At 45.9% G+C, this 17,789-nt stretch overlaps 2 protein-coding genes across 2 annotated transcripts; both read left to right on the top strand.

Annotated features, from left to right (window-relative positions):
- Window positions 1-5,015: 5,015 nt before the first annotated feature.
- Window positions 5,016-10,396, top strand: LOC135508946 (UDP-glucuronosyltransferase 2C1-like). The gene is made up of 3 exons (XM_064929182.1): window positions 5,016-5,126; window positions 8,502-9,537; window positions 9,716-10,396. Exons 2-3 carry the CDS (start codon window positions 8,510-8,512, stop codon window positions 10,287-10,289), a joined length of 1,602 nt encoding a protein of 533 aa, XP_064785254.1. The 5' UTR covers window positions 5,016-5,126; window positions 8,502-8,509; the 3' UTR covers window positions 10,290-10,396.
- LOC135508947 (UDP-glucuronosyltransferase 2A1-like) lies at window positions 5,073-17,619 on the top strand. The gene is made up of 3 exons (XM_064929183.1): window positions 5,073-5,126; window positions 15,677-16,712; window positions 16,939-17,619. Exons 2-3 carry the CDS (start codon window positions 15,685-15,687, stop codon window positions 17,510-17,512), a joined length of 1,602 nt encoding a protein of 533 aa, XP_064785255.1. The 5' UTR covers window positions 5,073-5,126; window positions 15,677-15,684; the 3' UTR covers window positions 17,513-17,619.
- The last annotated feature ends 170 nt before the right edge of the window (window positions 17,620-17,789 follow it).

Genomic DNA, 17,789 nt, shown 5'->3' on the forward strand with positions numbered 1-17,789 from the left:
TTCATTTTCGCTTTTAACTCTTTAAGTCTAGCCTTATTCTTCAGAATAACTGTTTCAGTCAATTCTGATTTGTTGATTTCGATGGTCCATTGAACCTTTACAACACTTGTGTGAGGATCGTCTATGTCGTCGTTATGATTACCGGACTGTCTGCCTCTGCTTTTGTATCCTGATGTAATTTCTTCTATTTTACATTTTTTTGTTGATGTTTCATTTAACATGTTGTAGTTGATCTAGCCTGGTCCCAGATCTGTTAGCTTCTTTTGTCATTTACGATAGGAATTGGCAGGACAGCAGAAGCAGTTCTGAAACCAGGCTAGAATTGATCCAACTTGAATATTGTCCGATGGGAAATGCAGTGTCTGGTTGAATATTATCTTCCCAGCAGGGTTGGAGTCAATTCCATTTAAAGTTCAGTCAATTAAGGAAGTTCACTGAAATTCCAATTCTCCACAATGTTTTTCGATGAGGAAAATTTGGAATTCATTTTCTGAATTTACTGGAATTGATTTGACCCCAACCAGTTTGGATTTAAGTTTAAGTGAGAGGTCTAATGCCCTGCTTCTCGGGGGGGGGGGGTGAGTTTGTAAAGATGACGCTGTGAGTCGAGAAACGGGTGCAGGTGAAATGTTTAATAAAACAACGAACTTGAAACAAGACGGCGTAACAGTGGACGAGAGCATGAAGACAGGAAACAATACCGACTGAGGAATAAACATAAGGGACATATAGAGGGGAGGTAATGATGAAGGTAATGGAGTCCAGGTGTGAATCATGATGATCTGCAGGTGAGAGTAAGGAAGGATGCCAAGTGTGTGTAATGATGAATCCCAGGACCGGCGACGTCATGCGCCAGAGGGGAGGTGTGACAGTAGGCACACCCGTCCCCCCTCATGGATGCACGGCTCCTGCTGCAGGACGACGCCGACCAGGGAGGTGACCCTGAGGACAAGGAGCGGGTCGGTCCGGGCGGCGAAGGTGGAAATCACAGATGATGTTGGAATCCAGAATGTCCTGGAATCCAGGTGGCGCAGTGGTTAAGGGCGCTGTACTGCAGCGCCAGCTGTGCCATCAGAGACTCTGAGGTTCGCGCCCAGGCTCTATCGTAACCGGCCGCGACCGGGAGGTCCGTGGGGCGATGCATAATTGACCTAGCGTCGTCCGGGTTAGGGGGGGCTTGGCCGCTAGGGATGTCCTTGTCTCATCGTGCACCAGCGACTCCTGTGGCGGGCCAGGCGCAGTGCGCGCTAACCAAGGTTGCCAGGTGCACGGTGTTTCCTCCGACACATTGGTGCGGCTGGCTTCCAGGTTGGATGCGCGCTGTGTTAAGAGTGCGGCTTGGTTGGGTTGTGTATCGGAGGATGCATGACTTTCAACCTTTGTCTCTCCCGAGCCCGTACGGGAGTTGTAGCGATGAGACAAGATAGTAGCTACTAAAAACAATTGGATACCACAAAATTGGGGAGAAAAAGGGGTAAAATTCAACGGCCCCACTTGAACGGCCCCACAAACCGGGGGCTCAGATTCTTGCAGGACAGGCGGAGTGGGAGGTTGCTGGAAGAGAGCCAGACTCAATCCCCCGGGTGGAATACTGCGTGGCGGTCTGCCTGTTCCTTTTGACGATGGGCGGTCTCTCATGAGCGTCGCTCCACACTTCTTCTGCGTGCCGGAACCACTCATCAACTGCAGGCTGAAAACCCAGAGCAGGGTGTTAATGCAGGAGAAGAGTGACGCAGCAAGTTCTGGGCGGACTCGGCCCATGGTAGGAATCGTGCCCAGTCACTCTGCAAGTCCTGACAGTGACTCCTCAGGAACCTCCCCAGCTCCTGGTTCATCCTCTCCACCTGCCCGTTGGACTGAGGCTGGTACCTGGAAGTGAGGCTGAGCTTCTCCATTAAGTCCCTCCATAGTCATGTGAATTGGGGGTCACGGTCGGGGGGTGTATGTCGATCAGTCTCACGTCGCTGTGGAGGAATTTTTGGTCCATTCTTCCATGCAGAACTGTTGTAACTCAGCAACATTTGTGGGTTTTCAAGTCCTGCCACAACTTGGGATCAAATCAAAATCCGGTGTAGACCTTACCATGAAATGCTTACTTATAATCCCTTAACAATGCAGTTTTAAGAAAATAGAGTTAAGAAAATATATACTAAATTAACTAAAGTAAAAATAATAACAAGGTTATATACAGAGGGTACCGGTACGGGGATACAGGTTAGTCGAGGTAATTTGTGTATGTCGGTAGTGGATGGAGTCTCTTGGTAGATAGTGTGGTTTACAGCAATACCTCAAGACTTCTTTAATATTAGACATCGCTCACCAGCTTTTATTGACAAATAGACACATACCCCCAGCCCTCGTCTCACCAGACGTAGCTGTTCTGTCCTGCCGATGCACGGAAAACCAAGCCAGCTCTATATTATCCGTGTCTCGGTGAAACATAAGATCCTACATTTTTCAATGTCCTGTTGGTAGGATAATCTCGAACGGAGATCATGCAGTTTATTTTTCCAGTGATTGCACGTTGCCTAATAGAAGGGGTGGTAGAGGCGGGTTACCCACTTGCCGACAAATTTTCACAAGGCACCCCGATCTACGGCCCCCCCCTATATTTCCGTATTTTCTTCACGCGAATGACGGGGATTTGGGCCGTGTCACAGAAGCAGTATATCCTTTGCATCGGACTCATTAAAGAAATGTCCAGTTCGAGGCGAGTAATCTCTGTTCTGATGTCCAGAAGCTCTTTTCCGTCATAAGAGACGGTAGCAGCAACATTATGTACAAAATAAGTTACAAACAATGTGTAAAAACAAACAAAATAGCACAGTTGGTTAGGAGCCCGTAAAACGGCAGCCATTCCCTTCGGCGCCGTTATTACGGGGGTCTGGACATTGACTAGGCCATTCCATTCGGCGCCGTTATTACGGTGGTCTGGACATTGACTAGGCCATTCCATTCGGCGCCGTTATTACGGGGGTCTGGACATTGACTAGGCCATTCCATTCGGCGCCGTTATTACGGGGGTCTGGACATTGACTAGGCCATTCCATTCGGCGCCGTTATTACGGGGTCTGGACATCGACTAGGCCATTCCATTCGGCGCCGTTATTACGGGGGTCTGGACATCGACTAGGCCATTCCATTCGGCGCCGTTATTACGGGGTCTGGACATTGACTAGGCCATTCCATTCGGCCGTTATTACGGGGTTCTGGACATCGACTAGGCCATTCCATTCGGCGCCGTTATTACGGGGTCTGGACATTGACTAGGCCATTCCATTCGGCGCCGTTATTACGGGGTCTGGACATTGACTAGGCCATTCCATTCGGCGCCGTTATTACGGGGTCTGGACATCGACTAGGCCATTCCATTCGGCGCCGTTATTACGGGGTCTGGACATTGACTAGGCCATTCCATTCGGCGCCGTTATTACGGGGTTCTGGACATCGACTAGGCCATTCCATTCGGCGCCGTTATTACGGGGGTCTGGACATTGACTAGGCCATTCCATTCGGCGCCGTTATTACGGGGGTCTGGACATTGACTAGGCCATTCCATTCGGCGCCGTTATTACGGGGGTCTGGACATTGACTAGGCCATTCCATTCGGCGCCGTTATTACGGGGGTCTGGACATTGACTAGGCCATTCCATTCGGCGCCATTATTACGGGGGTCTGGACATTGACTAGGCCATTCCATTCGGCGCCGTTATTACAGGGGTCTGGACATTGACTAGGCCATTCCATTCGGCGCCATTATTACGGGGGTCTGGACATTGACTAGGCCATTCCAAAACTTCAATTTTGTTGCTTTTTAACCATTTTCATGTAGACTTCAGAGATCTCATCCATCAATTTATCCTCTGTGGGTGAGTTCTGAGAATGAGACACACACAGTAAAATGATTCATAGCTAATCAGAGAAAGAGAGAGAGAATTTGAGAGTTTACGTGCTATGCTATTGTTTTAAAGGCGCCACTCACTATTAACAATGCCCCTCTTTTCACTATTAAATAATGGTCAACTATTCTGACTTTTTATTTGGATCGCCTTCACAATCCTTTGTCTTACACTATTTGCAATGAAGTATACAGTAATGCAAAGTGTGTGTGCACTGCATTCTGTACCCTCTCTAAGGCGTCATTGAGACCGTCACATGGTAATACAAGGCACAGCACAGTCATGGTCACGTGTCATAATCATTTTTCCCGGGCACTCACCTTTCCTCTACTACTCTTGTGTTTCAACCAAGTTCAACTATGTGTTTAACATGGTGCGTGCAATGCCCCTTGGCTATGTTATCTAACAGATTAAGATTATTTTATTGGTCAATTGCAACACAAGGTCAACCCAAATGTTACTACTTTCGCTTTTAAGCCAAGACGCGCAACAGATTTTTTTTTTCTCATCGGATCCTGGATTCAAACGGGCAAGTTTCCAGTTGCTGGTTTGCCTCTCTAACCGCTTGGCTATCTGCCACCTTACAATTGCTACCAATGGCGAAGAGACGTTTCTTAATGTATGGAACTGATATGCATATATGCATGTTTGTTGCAAATTGTGAGACTGAACATTTTCACTTGTGCGTATGAGTCACACAAAAAAAAAACGGTTGCAGAACTCGTTTGAACTTTGAACATGGTTTGTGTTCCAAATGGCACCCTTTCCCCTATGTAGTGTACAGCTTTTAACCAGAGCCTTGGTCAGAAGTAGTGCGCTATATAGGGAAAAGGGTACAATTTGGGACACAACCATTTCTAAAGTTCAAACAAGTTCTGGAATGCATTGTTACACACACCTAATGTATTATTATTTTTTTGTGTAAGACGATGGTTAAAAACAGTCCACTTTGTAGGGAATATGGTGTGATTTGCCACTGGTCACACAGAGATTGTGTAACCTCCAGACTCCCCAAGTAGTTTTGCGTTTAACAAGGCACTGTTGTAGTAGTGAGGAGGAACCTAACTTACCTTTATGTCACATGTCTGATACCAACAATCAGAGGACACAACCCTACAGGACTGCCTTTCAGTGAGATGTGAATGAATGTAACGTAGTTGTCTGGGCAGTTGGACAAACTAACACTGATTTGGATTTTAAAACTGCTTGTGGACTTGGCTGGTTTTGGTAGGTAATCTATCAGTGAGAACACTGTACATTTATAAAGGCTTTATTTTTTTTAGGTTAACAATGGTTATTTAAACATTTAGTTTAATTCATTCAGATAGTTTTTTGATAGTTAGTGGTTAGTTAGTAAGTTACAGGGCCTTCAGAAAGTATTCATACCCCTTGACTTATTCCACAGTGTGTTACAGCCTGAACATGTTTTTTGAAATGTTTGCACATTTATTGAAAATTAAATGCAGAAATATCTAATTTACATAAGTATTCACACCCCTGAGTCAGTACTTTGTAGAAGCACCTTTTGCAGCGATTACAGCTGTGAGTCTTTCTGGGTACATCTCTAAGAGCTTTCCATGCCTGGACGGTGCAAAATTTGCCCATTATCTATTTTCTAAATTCTTCAAGCTCTGTCAACTTTCTTGTTGATCATTGCCAGATTACCATTTTCAGGTCTTACCATAGATTTTCAAGCAGATTTAAGTCAAAACTGTATCTCGGCCACCCAGGAACATTCATTGGTTTCTTGGTAAGCAATGCAGTGTAGATTTGGTCTAGTGTTTTGGGTTATTGTCCTGCTGAAAGGGGAATTTGTCTCTCAATGTTTGTTGGAAAACTGACTGAACCAGGTTTTCCTTTAGGATTCTGCCTGTGCTTAGTTCTTTTCCGTTTCTTTTTATCCTTAAAAACTCCCTAGTCCTTGCCGATGACAAGCATACCCATAACATGATGCAGCCACCACCATGCTTGAAAATATGAAGAGTGGAACTCAGTGATAGGTTGTGTTGGATTTGCCCCAAACATAACGCTTTGTATTCAGGACATAAAGTGAATTTCTTTGCCACATTTCTTGCGGTTTTACTTTAGTGTCTTGTTGCAAACAGGATGCATGTTTTAGAAGGTGTTTATTATATACAGGCTTCCTTCTTTTCATTCTGTCATTTAGGTTGTATTGTGGAGTAACTACAATGTTGTTGATCTATCCTCAGTTTCCATCCTCAGTTTTCTATCCTATCACAGCCATTAAACTATAACTGTTTTATGGTCACCATTGGCCTCATGATGAAATCCCTGAGTGGTTTCCTTCCTCTTCGGCAACTGAGTTAGGAAGGACGGCTGTATCTTTGTCGTGACTGGGTGTATTGATACACCATCCAAAGTGTAATTAATAACTTCACCATGCTCAACGTGATATTCAATGTCAGCTTCTAAAAAAAAATAGTTTAAGTTATATTTTTTTATAACCCACCTACCAATGGGGTCCCTTCTTTATGAGACATTGGAAAACCTCCCTGGTCTTGGTTGTTGAATCTGTGTTTGAAATTCACTGTCCGACTACAGATAATTGTGTGTGTGTGGTACAGAGATGAGGTGGCTATTCATAAATCATGTTAAACACTATTATTGCACACAGAGTGAGTCCAATTTATTATGTGACTTGTTTAAGTACTTATTATGTGTGTGTGGGAGGGGGGGCATTCTGTTTGCATCATAAAGGCAATTCATTATGGAAAGCAAATTAGATAAATGATATGTGATCTGTGTAACCTGGAGAAATCTAGTCTCTTTGTACTAAGATACCACTCCTTCTTGCCAAACAATGACAAGGGGCACAAGAAGTGGAACGTTTTCACAAAACCGGTTCTGGATTTCTAAGGATGTAGTAAGCAACATGAGTTTATCCATGGATGCTACTTCTTAGCCTGGTTCCAGGTCTGTTTGTGCTGCCTTGCCAACTCCTACACTTAGAAAAAGGGTTCCAATAGGGTTCTTCGGGTGCCCTCATAGGAGAACCCTTTTTGGACCCTCTGTGGAAAGGGTTCTACATGGAACCCAAAGTTTTTTTTTTACCTGGAACCTAAAGTGGTTCTTCAAAGGGTTCTTCTTTGGGAACAGCCAAAGAACCCTATTAGGTTCTAGATATCACCTTTTTTTTCTAAGACTGTATGGTGATTGTCACACCAAACAAACAGACTTGTCAAGACTGTACAAATAGATCTGGGACTAGAAGGCTTTTCATTATTTTATTTTATTTATTTTTTATGTAACTAGGCAAGTCAGTTAAGAAAACATTCTTATTTACAATGACGGCCTCCTGTGGGGATGGAGGCTGGGATTAATAATATAGGACATAACACAACAGGAGAGACACCACAACACCACATAAAGAGAGACACCACAACACCACATAAAGAGAGACACCACAACACCACATAAAGAGAGACCTAAGACAACAACACAGCATGGCAGCAACACATGACAACACACCATGGCAGCAACACATGACAACAAACCATGGCAGCAACACACCATGGTAGTAACACATGACAACACACCATGGCAGCAACACATGACAACATAGCATGGTAACAACACAGCTAGCTGCTCCTCCCATCCACAACCCATTCTATGCTTCATAATGTGATCTGCAGCAGTCAGAATATTCCGATTGAACAATGAGGTTGCATAACCATAAACCCTCTCCCAGATTATACCTGGGTTCAACCACCATTTGAAATCTTTTAAATAATTTAAGAGTTTGCTTTTGGAGTGCCTGTGTAACGGATGTGAAATGGCTAGCTAGTTAGCGGTGGTGCTGAGGTAACGGATGTGAAATGGCTAGCTAGTGAGCGGTGGTGCTGAGGTAACGGATGTGAAATGGCTAGCTAGTGAGCGGTGGTGCTGAGGTAACGGATGTGAAATGGCTAGCTAGTTAGTAGTGGTGCTGAGGTAACGGATGTGAAATGGCTAGCTAGTTAGCGGTGGTGCTGAGGTAACGGATGTGAAATGGCTAGCTAGTTAGCGGTGCTAAATAGCGTTTCAATCGGTGACGTCACGTGCTCTGAGACCTTGAAGTAGTGGTTCCCCTTGCTCTGCAAGGGCCGCGGCTTTTGTCGAGCGATGGGTAACGATGCTTCATGGGTGACTGTTGTTGATGTGTGCAGAGGGTCCCTGGTTCGAGCCCGGGTAGGGGCGAGGGGACGGACTAAAGTTCTATTGTTACACCTGGAATGCCAAGTTTGTGCTTTTTGTACTTTTCTACTGGTCCCATTGTCACAGCAAAACTATTTGAATATGATATCAAATCGTTTTTGAACCCACATCTGATTCAGATGTATCAGATATGATCTTGTGCAACTGAGTCCATCTGAGTATGACCCTATTGGATTGGTATGACAGTATACATTAGCTAGGTTACCTAGTAGATTCGTTGAATACCAACCCATTTCGCAACTTTATAAAAATGGCCAAAGAGACGATTCAATTCTCTGATTCCTATACAATTGTCAGATGTTACAGAATGTGCTGAAAACTATAGCTGACAGCAAGTTAATTATTGTGATTGATTGTTTGACATCTACTTCCTTGTATCTAATTAAGGTTTCACTATGGACGGAAGGATGTATCAACCAACCCTTATCTCATTGGTCGTATTGCTCTTCACCCTGTCCAATATTGTCTATGGGGGTAAAATATTAATCTACCCAATGGATGGAAGCCACTGGGTCAACATGAGAGTCATCATCGAAGAGTTGCATTCCAAAGGCCATGACATCACAGTGGTGCGAGCGTCAAACAGCTGGTACATCAAGGAGAATTCCCCCCACTACACCACCATTACCATCCCCAACACTGGTGGCTTCGATGAAAACTTCTTTGGTGAATTTATATTAAGTAAACATCTGAAGATTCAAAGGGAGCAGGGGAAAAGTTTTTGGACCGAACTCAAGCTTCAGTCATCAATGAAGGAGACTTTTTTCGAGTTCCACAAGAACATGGCTGAAATGATCACTCGTGTCCTTGAAGACAGAAAGTTGATCCAGTCTCTCCAGGATGCTAAGTTTGATTTGGTTCTGACAGATCCTGGGATTGGTGGAGGGACGATCTTAGCCCGCGTCCTCCACCTTCCTCTGGTTTACAATGTCAGATGGACCATTCAAGGTGAAGCTCATTTGGTCATCGCCCCGTCGCCTCTCTCTTACGTCCCATACACAGCCACAGAGTTGACCGACAAGATGACCTTCCTCCAGAGAGTCACCAACGTCTTGGCTTACATACTCGGGACTTACACATTGACATCTATCACAGAATCCAACTACAAACCGATAGTCCAGCGTTTCTTTGGCCCTGACGTCGATTACAACGCATTCTTCCAGGAAGCAGATATCTGGCTCATGAGAAGCGATTTTGTCTTTGAATTTCCAAAACCCACCATGCCGAATATAGTCTACATTGGTGGGTTCCAGTGTAAGCCCTCCGAGCCTCTTCCACAGGACCTGGAGGAGTTTGTTCAGAGTTCCAGCGAGCATGGGGTTGTCATGATGACTCTGGGGACTTTGGTGGCAGAGCTTCCTGAAGATATCGCAGATGAAATCGCTGCCGCCTTCGCTCAGCTGCCTCAGAAGGTCATCTGGAGGTATGGATGGATGGATAGATCCTTTAAATAATTAATTGGACAAATTATGAGTAAAAATGGAGCCAGTTTTCCAAAAACAATAAGCTTTTAGTCCAGGACTTTATCTGGGCCAAAAGACTTAGAAACAGAAGTGTCAGATTTTCATGTATATCCACTGTGGTTCTCTTGTGGTTCTCAGGTATACTGGACAGAGACCCTCTACCCTGGGTAACAACACCCTACTGGTGGACTGGCTTCCCCAGAACGACCTCCTCGGACACCCCAAGACCCGGGCCTTTGTAGCCCATGGAGGAACCAACGGTGTCCAGGAGGCCATTTACCACGGTGTCCCGGTGGTCGGCCTCCCTCTCGCCTTCGACCAGTCCGACAACCTCTCCAAGTTGAAGGAGAGGGGGGCAGCTAACACGGTGGATATCGTCACAATGGACAGAAATGTGTTCCTAGAGGCTTTGAAGGCTGTGCTGCATGAACCGTCCTACAGGGAGAACATGCAGAGGTTGTCCAGACTGCACAGAGACCAACCCATTAAACCACTGGACAAGGCAGTGTTCTGGATCGAGTTTGTTATGAGACATAAAGGAGCTCGTCACCTGAGGACAGAGTCCTATAAGATGTCCTGGATAGTATACCACTCGGTTGATGTGATGGCGACTTTGCTGGCGTGTGTGTTGCTTGTTACGCTGGTTTGCCTGGGAGTCGTAAGATGTGTTTGGCGTAAGGTGTTTTGCAGGAACAAAGTGAAAAGTGAATGATAATGTGTTTTGAGATGTGAATATTAAAATATCTTATCATTGCTCAATCAGCAATTTATCAATACCATTTACATTTCATCAATAAAACATTGTTTTAGGGTATGTGATACCTTTGTCCTTCAAGTTTGTTTTTTAAATGGGTATGGATTTAAATAATCTATGCAGTATACTCAGGAGAATAACTACACAGTTTATATTCAGCCATATTCTCAGACCTATTTCCATTGTTAAATGTGGTGGTTCGCACTTTCAGTTTTTCGCAAATGCCGCCATCCATCCACGGTTTCTGGTTAGGGTAGGTTTTAATAGTCAGTGTCGGTACAACATCTCCAATGCTCTCTTTATAAACTCACTCACGAGTCAGCGTATAGGTCGATGTTATTCTCTGAGGCCGACCGGAACATATTCCAACATGATCTAAACAATCTTGATGCTTGGCTTCCGATTGGTCAGACCAGCGTTGACTGGTTCTCGTCACTGCTACATCCTGTTTGAGTTTATGCCTATAAAACAGTAGGGGCAAGATGGCATCGTGGTCGGATTTGTCGAAGGGAGGGCGGGGGGGGCTTTATATGCATCACGGAAGTTATAGTAGCAGTGATCCAGTGTATTAGTGCAATCAATATGATGATGGAATTAAGGTAGCCTTGTTCTCAAATTTGCTTTGTTAAAATCCCCAGCTACAATAAATGCACCTTCAGGATATATGATTTCCTGTTTACATAAAGTCCAGTAACCAGGATTGGGGTCAGTTCAGTAACCAGGATTGGGGTCAGTCCAGTAACCAGGATTGGGGTCAGTCCTGTAACCAGGGTCAGTCCAGTAACCAGGATTGGGGTCAGTCCAGTAACCAGGATTGGGGTCAGTCCAGTAACCAGGGTGGGGTCAGTCCAGTAACCAGGATTGGGGTCAGTCCTGTAACCAGGATCAGTCCAGTAACCAGGATTGGGGTCAGTCCTGTAACCAGGATTGGGTCAGTCCAGTAACCAGGATTGGGGTCAGTCCAGTAACCAGGATTGTCCAGTAACCAGGATTGGGGTCAGTCCAGTAACCAGGATTGGGGTCAGTCCTGTAACCAGGATTGGGGTCAGTCCTGTAACCAGGATTGGGGTCAGTCCAGTAACCAGGATTGGGGTCAGTCCAGTAACCAGGATTGTCCCAGTAACCAGGATTGGGGTCCAGTAACCAGGATTGGGGTCAGTCCAGTAACCAGGATTGGGGTCAGTCCAAACCAGGATTGGGGTCAGTCCAGTAACCAGGATTGGGGTCAGTCCAGTAACTTGGGGTCAGTCCAGTAACCAGGGTTGGGGTCAGTCCAGTAACCAGGGGGGTCAGTCCAGTAACCAGGGTTGGGTCAGTCCAGTAACCAGGGTTGGGGTCAGTCCAGTAACCAGGGTTGGGGTCAGTCCAGTTGGGGTCAGTCCAGTAACCAGGATTGTTCCAGTAACCAGGGTTGGGGTCAGTCTGTAACCAGGATTGGTCAGTCCACCAGGGGGTCAGTCCAGTAACCAGGGGCAAGGGTCAGTCCAGTAACCAGGATTGGGGTCAGTCCTGTAACCAGGATTGGGGTCAGTCCTGTAACCAGGATTGGGGTCAGTCCAGTAACCAGGGTTGGGGTCAGTCCAGTAACCAGGATTGGGGTCAGTCCTGTAACCAGGATTGGGGTCAGTCCAGTAACCAGGATTGGGGTCAGTCCTGTAACCAGGATTGGGGTCAGTCCAGTAACCAGGATTGGGGTCAGTCCTGTAACCAGGATTGGGGTCAGTCCAGTAACCAGGATTGGGGTCAGTCCAGTAACCAGGGGGTCAGTCCAGTAACCAGGATTGGGGTCAGTCCTGTAACCAGGATTGGGGTCAGTCCAGTAACCAGGATTGGGGTCAGTCCTGTAACCAGGATTGGGGTCAGTCCAGTAACCAGGATTGGGGTCAGTCCAGTAACCAGGATTGGGGTCAGTCCAGTAACCAGGGTTGGGGTCAGTCCAGTAACCAGGGTTGGGGTCAGTCCTGTAACCAGGATTGGGGTCAGTCCTGTAACCAGGATTGGGGTTAGTCCTGTAACCAGGGGGGTAGTCCACCAGGATTGTCAGTCCAGTAACCAGGATTGGGGTCAGTCCAGTAACCAGGGTTGGGGTCAGTCCAGTAACCAGGGTTGGGGTCAGTCCTGTAACCAGGGGGTCAGTCCTGTAACAGTTGGGGTTGTAACCAGGATTGGGGTCAGTCCAGTAACCAGGATTGGGGTCAGTCCTGTAACCAGGATTGTAACCAGGGTTGGGGTCAGTCCTGTCAGTCCAGTAACCAGGGTCAGTGGGGTCAGTCCAGTAACCAGGGGGTCAGTCCTGTAACCAGTCGGGGTCAGTCCAGTAACCAGGGGGTCAGTCCTGTAACCAGGATTGGGGTCAGTCCTGTAACCAGGATTGGGGTCAGTCCTGTAACCAGGGTCCTGTAACCAGGGGGGTCAGTCTAGTAACCAGGATTGGGGTCAGTCCAGTAACCAGGATTGGGGTCAGTCCTGTAACCAGGATTGGGGTCAGTCCTGTAACCAGGATTGGGGTCAGTCCTGTAACCAGGGTTGGGGTCATTGGGGTCAGTCCAGTAACCAGGATTGGGGTCAGTCCAGTAACCAGGGTTGGGGTCAGTCCAGTAACCAGGATTGGGGTCAGTCCAGTAACCAGGATTGGGGTCAGTCCAGTAACCAGGATTGGGGTCAGTCCAGTAACCAGGATTGGGGTCAGTCCAGTAACCAGGATTGGGGTCAGTCCAGTAACCAGGATTGGTGTTGATTCCATTCTGAAAGTAAACTGAATTAACAGTTTCACTTCATTTATTTTCTATAGGAATTTCACACTAAACAAAAATATAAACGCAACATGCATTTCAAAAGAGTTACAGTTCATATAAGGAAATCAGTCAATTGAAATATAAATCTATGGATTTCACATGGCTGGGAATACAGATATGCATATGTTGGTCACAGATACTGTACCTTAAAATAAAGTTAGGGGCATGGATCAGAAAGACAGTCATTATGTCTGGTGAGTATGTAGGCCATGTGTAACAGTATAACTTTAAACTGTCCCCTCGCCCATACCCGGGCGCGAACCAGGGACCCTCTGCATACACCAACAACAGTCACCCTCGAAGCATCATTACCCATCGCTCCACAAAAGCCACGGCCCTTGCAGAGCAAGGGGAACTACTACTTCAAGGTCTCAGAGCAAGTGACGTCACCGATTGAAACGCTATTTAGCGCGCACCACCGCTAACTAAGCTAGCCGTTTCACATCCGTTACCTCAGCACCACCGCTAACTAAGCTAGCCGTTTCACATCCGTTACACATGGAAGAACTGGGCCCTTTTCAGCTTCCAGGAATTGTGTACAGAGTCTTGTGACATGGGGCAGTGCATTATCATGCTGAAACATGAGATGATGGCGGAGGATGAATTGCGCGACAATGAGTCTCAATCTCTTCAAGGTATCTCTGTGCATTCAAAATTGCCATCGATAAAATGGAATTATGTTCGTTGTCCGTAGCTTATGCCTGCCCATACCATCAACACCGAACTGCAGTCAGGTCATGATCTAGGTGAGGATGACGAGCACGCAGATGAGCTTCCCTGAGATGGTTTCTGACAGTTTGTGCAGAAATTCTTTGGTTGTGTAAACCCACAGTTTCATCAGCTATCAGGTGGCTGGTCTCAGATGATCCCGCAGGTGAAGGAGCTGGATGTGGAGGTCCTGGGCTGGCGTGATTACACGTGGTTGTGAGGCCAGTTGGACGTACTGACTAATTATCTAAAACGCCGTTGGAGGTGGCTTGTGGTAGAGAAAATAATGTAACATTTTATGGAAACAGCTCTGGTGGACATTCCTGCTCTGGTCTGGTGGACATCTCTCCACACCCTCTGATGGATCAGAAGGACTCAGGGTGATTGATGGAACTATTCAGTGCTACAAAGAATGGGAGATCCTTGGAGCCTGACTGTCACGTTTACTCCCGCTCCGACGGTCGACGTCGCTGGTTGACTAACAACCGGCTCTGGCAACTTATCTTTACACACAACTGGCAACCCATCATTACGCACACCTGGCAACCCATCATTACGCACACCTGGCAACCCATCATTACGCACACCTGGCAACCCATCATTACGCACACCTGGCAACCCATCATGACGCACACCTGGCAACCCATCATTACGCACACCTGGCAACCCATCATTACGCACACATAGTTCCCATCATTACGCACACCTGGCAACCCATCATTACACACACATAGTTCCCATCATTACACACACCTGGCAACCCATCATTATACACACCTGGCAACCCATCATTACGTACACATGGCAACCCATCATTACGCACACCTGGCGACCCAGCATTATGCAGACCTGGCAAACCTTAATATGCACACCTGGCAACTCTTAATACGCAGACCTGGCAACCCATCATTACGCAGACCTGGCAACCCATCATTACGCAGACCTGGCAACCTATCATTACGCAGACCTGGCAACCTATCATTACGCAGACCTGGCAACCTATCATTACGCAGACCTGGCAACCTATCATTACGCACACCTGAACCTCTGTGGAAAGGGTTCAACATGGAACCCAAAGGGTTTTTTACCTGGAACCTAAAGTGGTTCTTCAAAGGGTTCTTCTTTGGGAACAGCCAAAGAACCCTTTTAGGTTCTAGATATCACTTTTTTTTTTCTAAGACTGTATGGTGATTGTCACACCAAACAAACAGACTTGTCAAGACTGTACAAATAGATCTGGGACTAGAAGGCTTTTAATTTTTTTATGTAACTAGGCAAGTCAGTTAAGAAATCATTCTTTTTTACAATGACGACCAGTCAGGATATTCTCATTGAACAATGAGGTTGCATAACCATAAACCCTCTCCCAGATCAGACCTGGGTTCAACCACCATTTGAAATCTTTTAAATAATTTAAGAGTTCACTTAATGCTAAAATCATTCCAGTGCCTGGAATTCCAGGTTTGTGCTTTTTGTACGTTTCTACTGATCCCATTGTCACAGCAAAACTCAATCACAGCTAAACTATTTGAATATGATATCAAATCGTTTTTGAAGCCAGATCTGATTCAGATGTATCAGATATGATCTTGTGCAAATATGAGTCCATCTGAATATGACCCCATTGGATTGGTATGACAGTATACATTAGCTAGGTTACCTAGTAGATTCGTTGAATACCAACCCATTTCTCAACTTTATAAAAAGGGCCAGAGAGACAATTCAATTCTCTGATTCCTATACAATTGTCAGATGTTACAGAATGTGCTGAAAACTATAGCTGACAGCAAGTTATTTTTTGTGATTGATTGTTTGACATCTACTTCCTTGTATCTAATTAAGGTTTCACTATGGACGGAAGGATGTATCAACCAACCCTTATTTCATTGGTCGTATTGCTCTTCACCCTGTCCAATATTGTCTATGGGGGTAAAATATTAATCTACCCAATGGATGGAAGCCACTGGGTCAACATGAGAGTCATCATCGAAGAGTTGCATTCCAAAGGCCATGACATCACAGTGGTGCGAGCGTCAAACAGCTGGTACATCAAGGAGAATTCCCCCCACTACACCACCATTACAATCCCCAACACTGGTGGCTTCGATGAAAACTTCTTTGGTGAATTTATATTAAGTAAACATCTGAAGATTCAAAGGGAGCAGGGGAAAAGTTTTTGGACCGAACTCAAGCTTCAGTCATCAATGAAGGAGACTTTTTTCGAGTTCCACAAGAACATGGCTGAAATGATCACTCGTGTCCTTGAAGACAGAAAGTTGATCCAGTCTCTCCAGGATGCTAAGTTTGATTTGGTTCTGACAGATCCTGGGATTGGTGGAGGGACGATCTTAGCCCGCGTCCTCCACCTTCCTCTGGTTTACAATGTCAGATGGACCATTCAAGGTGAAGCTCATTTGGTCATCGCCCCGTCGCCTCTCTCTTACGTCCCATACACACCCACAGAGTTGACCGACAAGATGACCTTCCTCCAGAGAGTCACCAACGTCTTCGCTTACATACTCGGGAGTTACACATTGACATCTATCACAGAACCCAACTACAAACCGATAGTCCAGCGTTTCTTTGGCCCTGACGTCGATTACAACGCATTCTTCCAGGAAGCAGATATCTGGCTCATGAGAAGCGATTTTGTCTTTGAATTTCCGAAACCCACCATGCCGAATATTGTCTACATTGGTGGGTTCCAGTGTAAGCCCCCCGAGCCTCTTCCACAGGACCTGGAGGAGTTTGTTCAGAGTTCCAGCGAGCATGGGGTTGTCATGATGACTCTGGGGACTTTGGTGGCAGAGCTTCCTGAAGATATCGCAGATGAAATCGCTGCCGCCTTCGCTCAGCTGCCTCAGAAGGTCATCTGGAGGTATGGATGGATGGATAGATCCTTTAAATAATTAATTGGACAAATTATGAGTAAAAATGGAGCCAGTTTTCCAAAAACAATAAGGTCTGGTCCTGGACTAAAAAACTATTTCAAATGTAACTCTCCATTGAGCTTTTAGTCCAGGACTTTATCTGGGCCAAAAGACTTAGAAACAGAAGTGTCAGATTTTCATGTATATCCACTGTGGTTCTCTTGTGGTTCTCAGGTATACTGGACAGAGACCCTCTACCCTGGGTAACAACACCCTACTGGTGGACTGGCTTCCCCAGAACGACCTCCTCGGACACCCCAAGACCCGGGCCTTTGTAGCCCATGGAGGAACCAACGGTGTCCAGGAGGCCATTTACCACGGTGTCCCCGTGGTCGGCCTCCCTCTCGCCTTCGACCAGTCCGACAACCTCTCCAAGTTGAAGGAGAGGGGGGCAGCTAACACGGTGGATATCGTCACAATGGACAGAAATGTGTTCCTAGAGGCTTTGAAGGCTGTGCTGCATGAACCGTCCTACAGGGAGAACATGCAGAGGTTGTCCAGACTGCACAGAGACCAACCCATTAAACCACTGGACAAGGCAGTGTTCTGGATCGAGTTTGTTATGAGACATAAAGGAGCTCGTCACCTGAGGACAGAGTCCTATAAGATGTCCTGGATAGTATACCACTCGGTTGATGTGATGGCGACTTTGCTGGCGTGTGTGTTGCTTGTTACGCTGGTTTGCCTGGGAGTCGTAAGATGTGTTTGGCGTAAGGTGTTGTGCAGGAACAAAGTGAAAAGTGAATGATAATGTGTTTTGAGATGTGAATATTAAAATATCTTATCATTACTCAATCATCAATTTATCAATAACATTTACATTTCATCAATAAAACATTGTTTTAGGGTATGTGATACCTTTGTCATTCAAGTGTGTTTTTTAAATGGGTATGGATTTAAATAATCTATGCAGAATACTCAGGAGACAGGGGAAGTGATCACATGACTTTATCATGTCCATTTACGATTGGCCCAAAATTTTGTCACCAGTAAATAGGAAGTCCTCTTCTGTCAGGATCATTGTA

The sequence above is a fragment of the Oncorhynchus masou genome, chromosome 22, assembly GCF_036934945.1.
Source record: "Oncorhynchus masou masou isolate Uvic2021 chromosome 22, UVic_Omas_1.1, whole genome shotgun sequence".
Taxonomy (NCBI): Eukaryota; Metazoa; Chordata; class Actinopteri; order Salmoniformes; family Salmonidae; genus Oncorhynchus; species Oncorhynchus masou.

Excerpts from the sequence above, each read along its gene's own strand:
- LOC135508946 (XM_064929182.1), top strand. The coding sequence starts at position 8,510 with ATGGACGGAAGGATGTATCAACCAACCCTTATCTCATTGGTCGTATTG. Across the intron at positions 9,538-9,715 it reads CCTCAGAAGGTCATCTGGAG|GTATACTGGACAGAGACCCT; the intron begins GTATGGATGGAT and ends TGTGGTTCTCAG.
- LOC135508947 (XM_064929183.1), top strand. The coding sequence starts at position 15,685 with ATGGACGGAAGGATGTATCAACCAACCCTTATTTCATTGGTCGTATTG. Across the intron at positions 16,713-16,938 it reads CCTCAGAAGGTCATCTGGAG|GTATACTGGACAGAGACCCT; the intron begins GTATGGATGGAT and ends TGTGGTTCTCAG.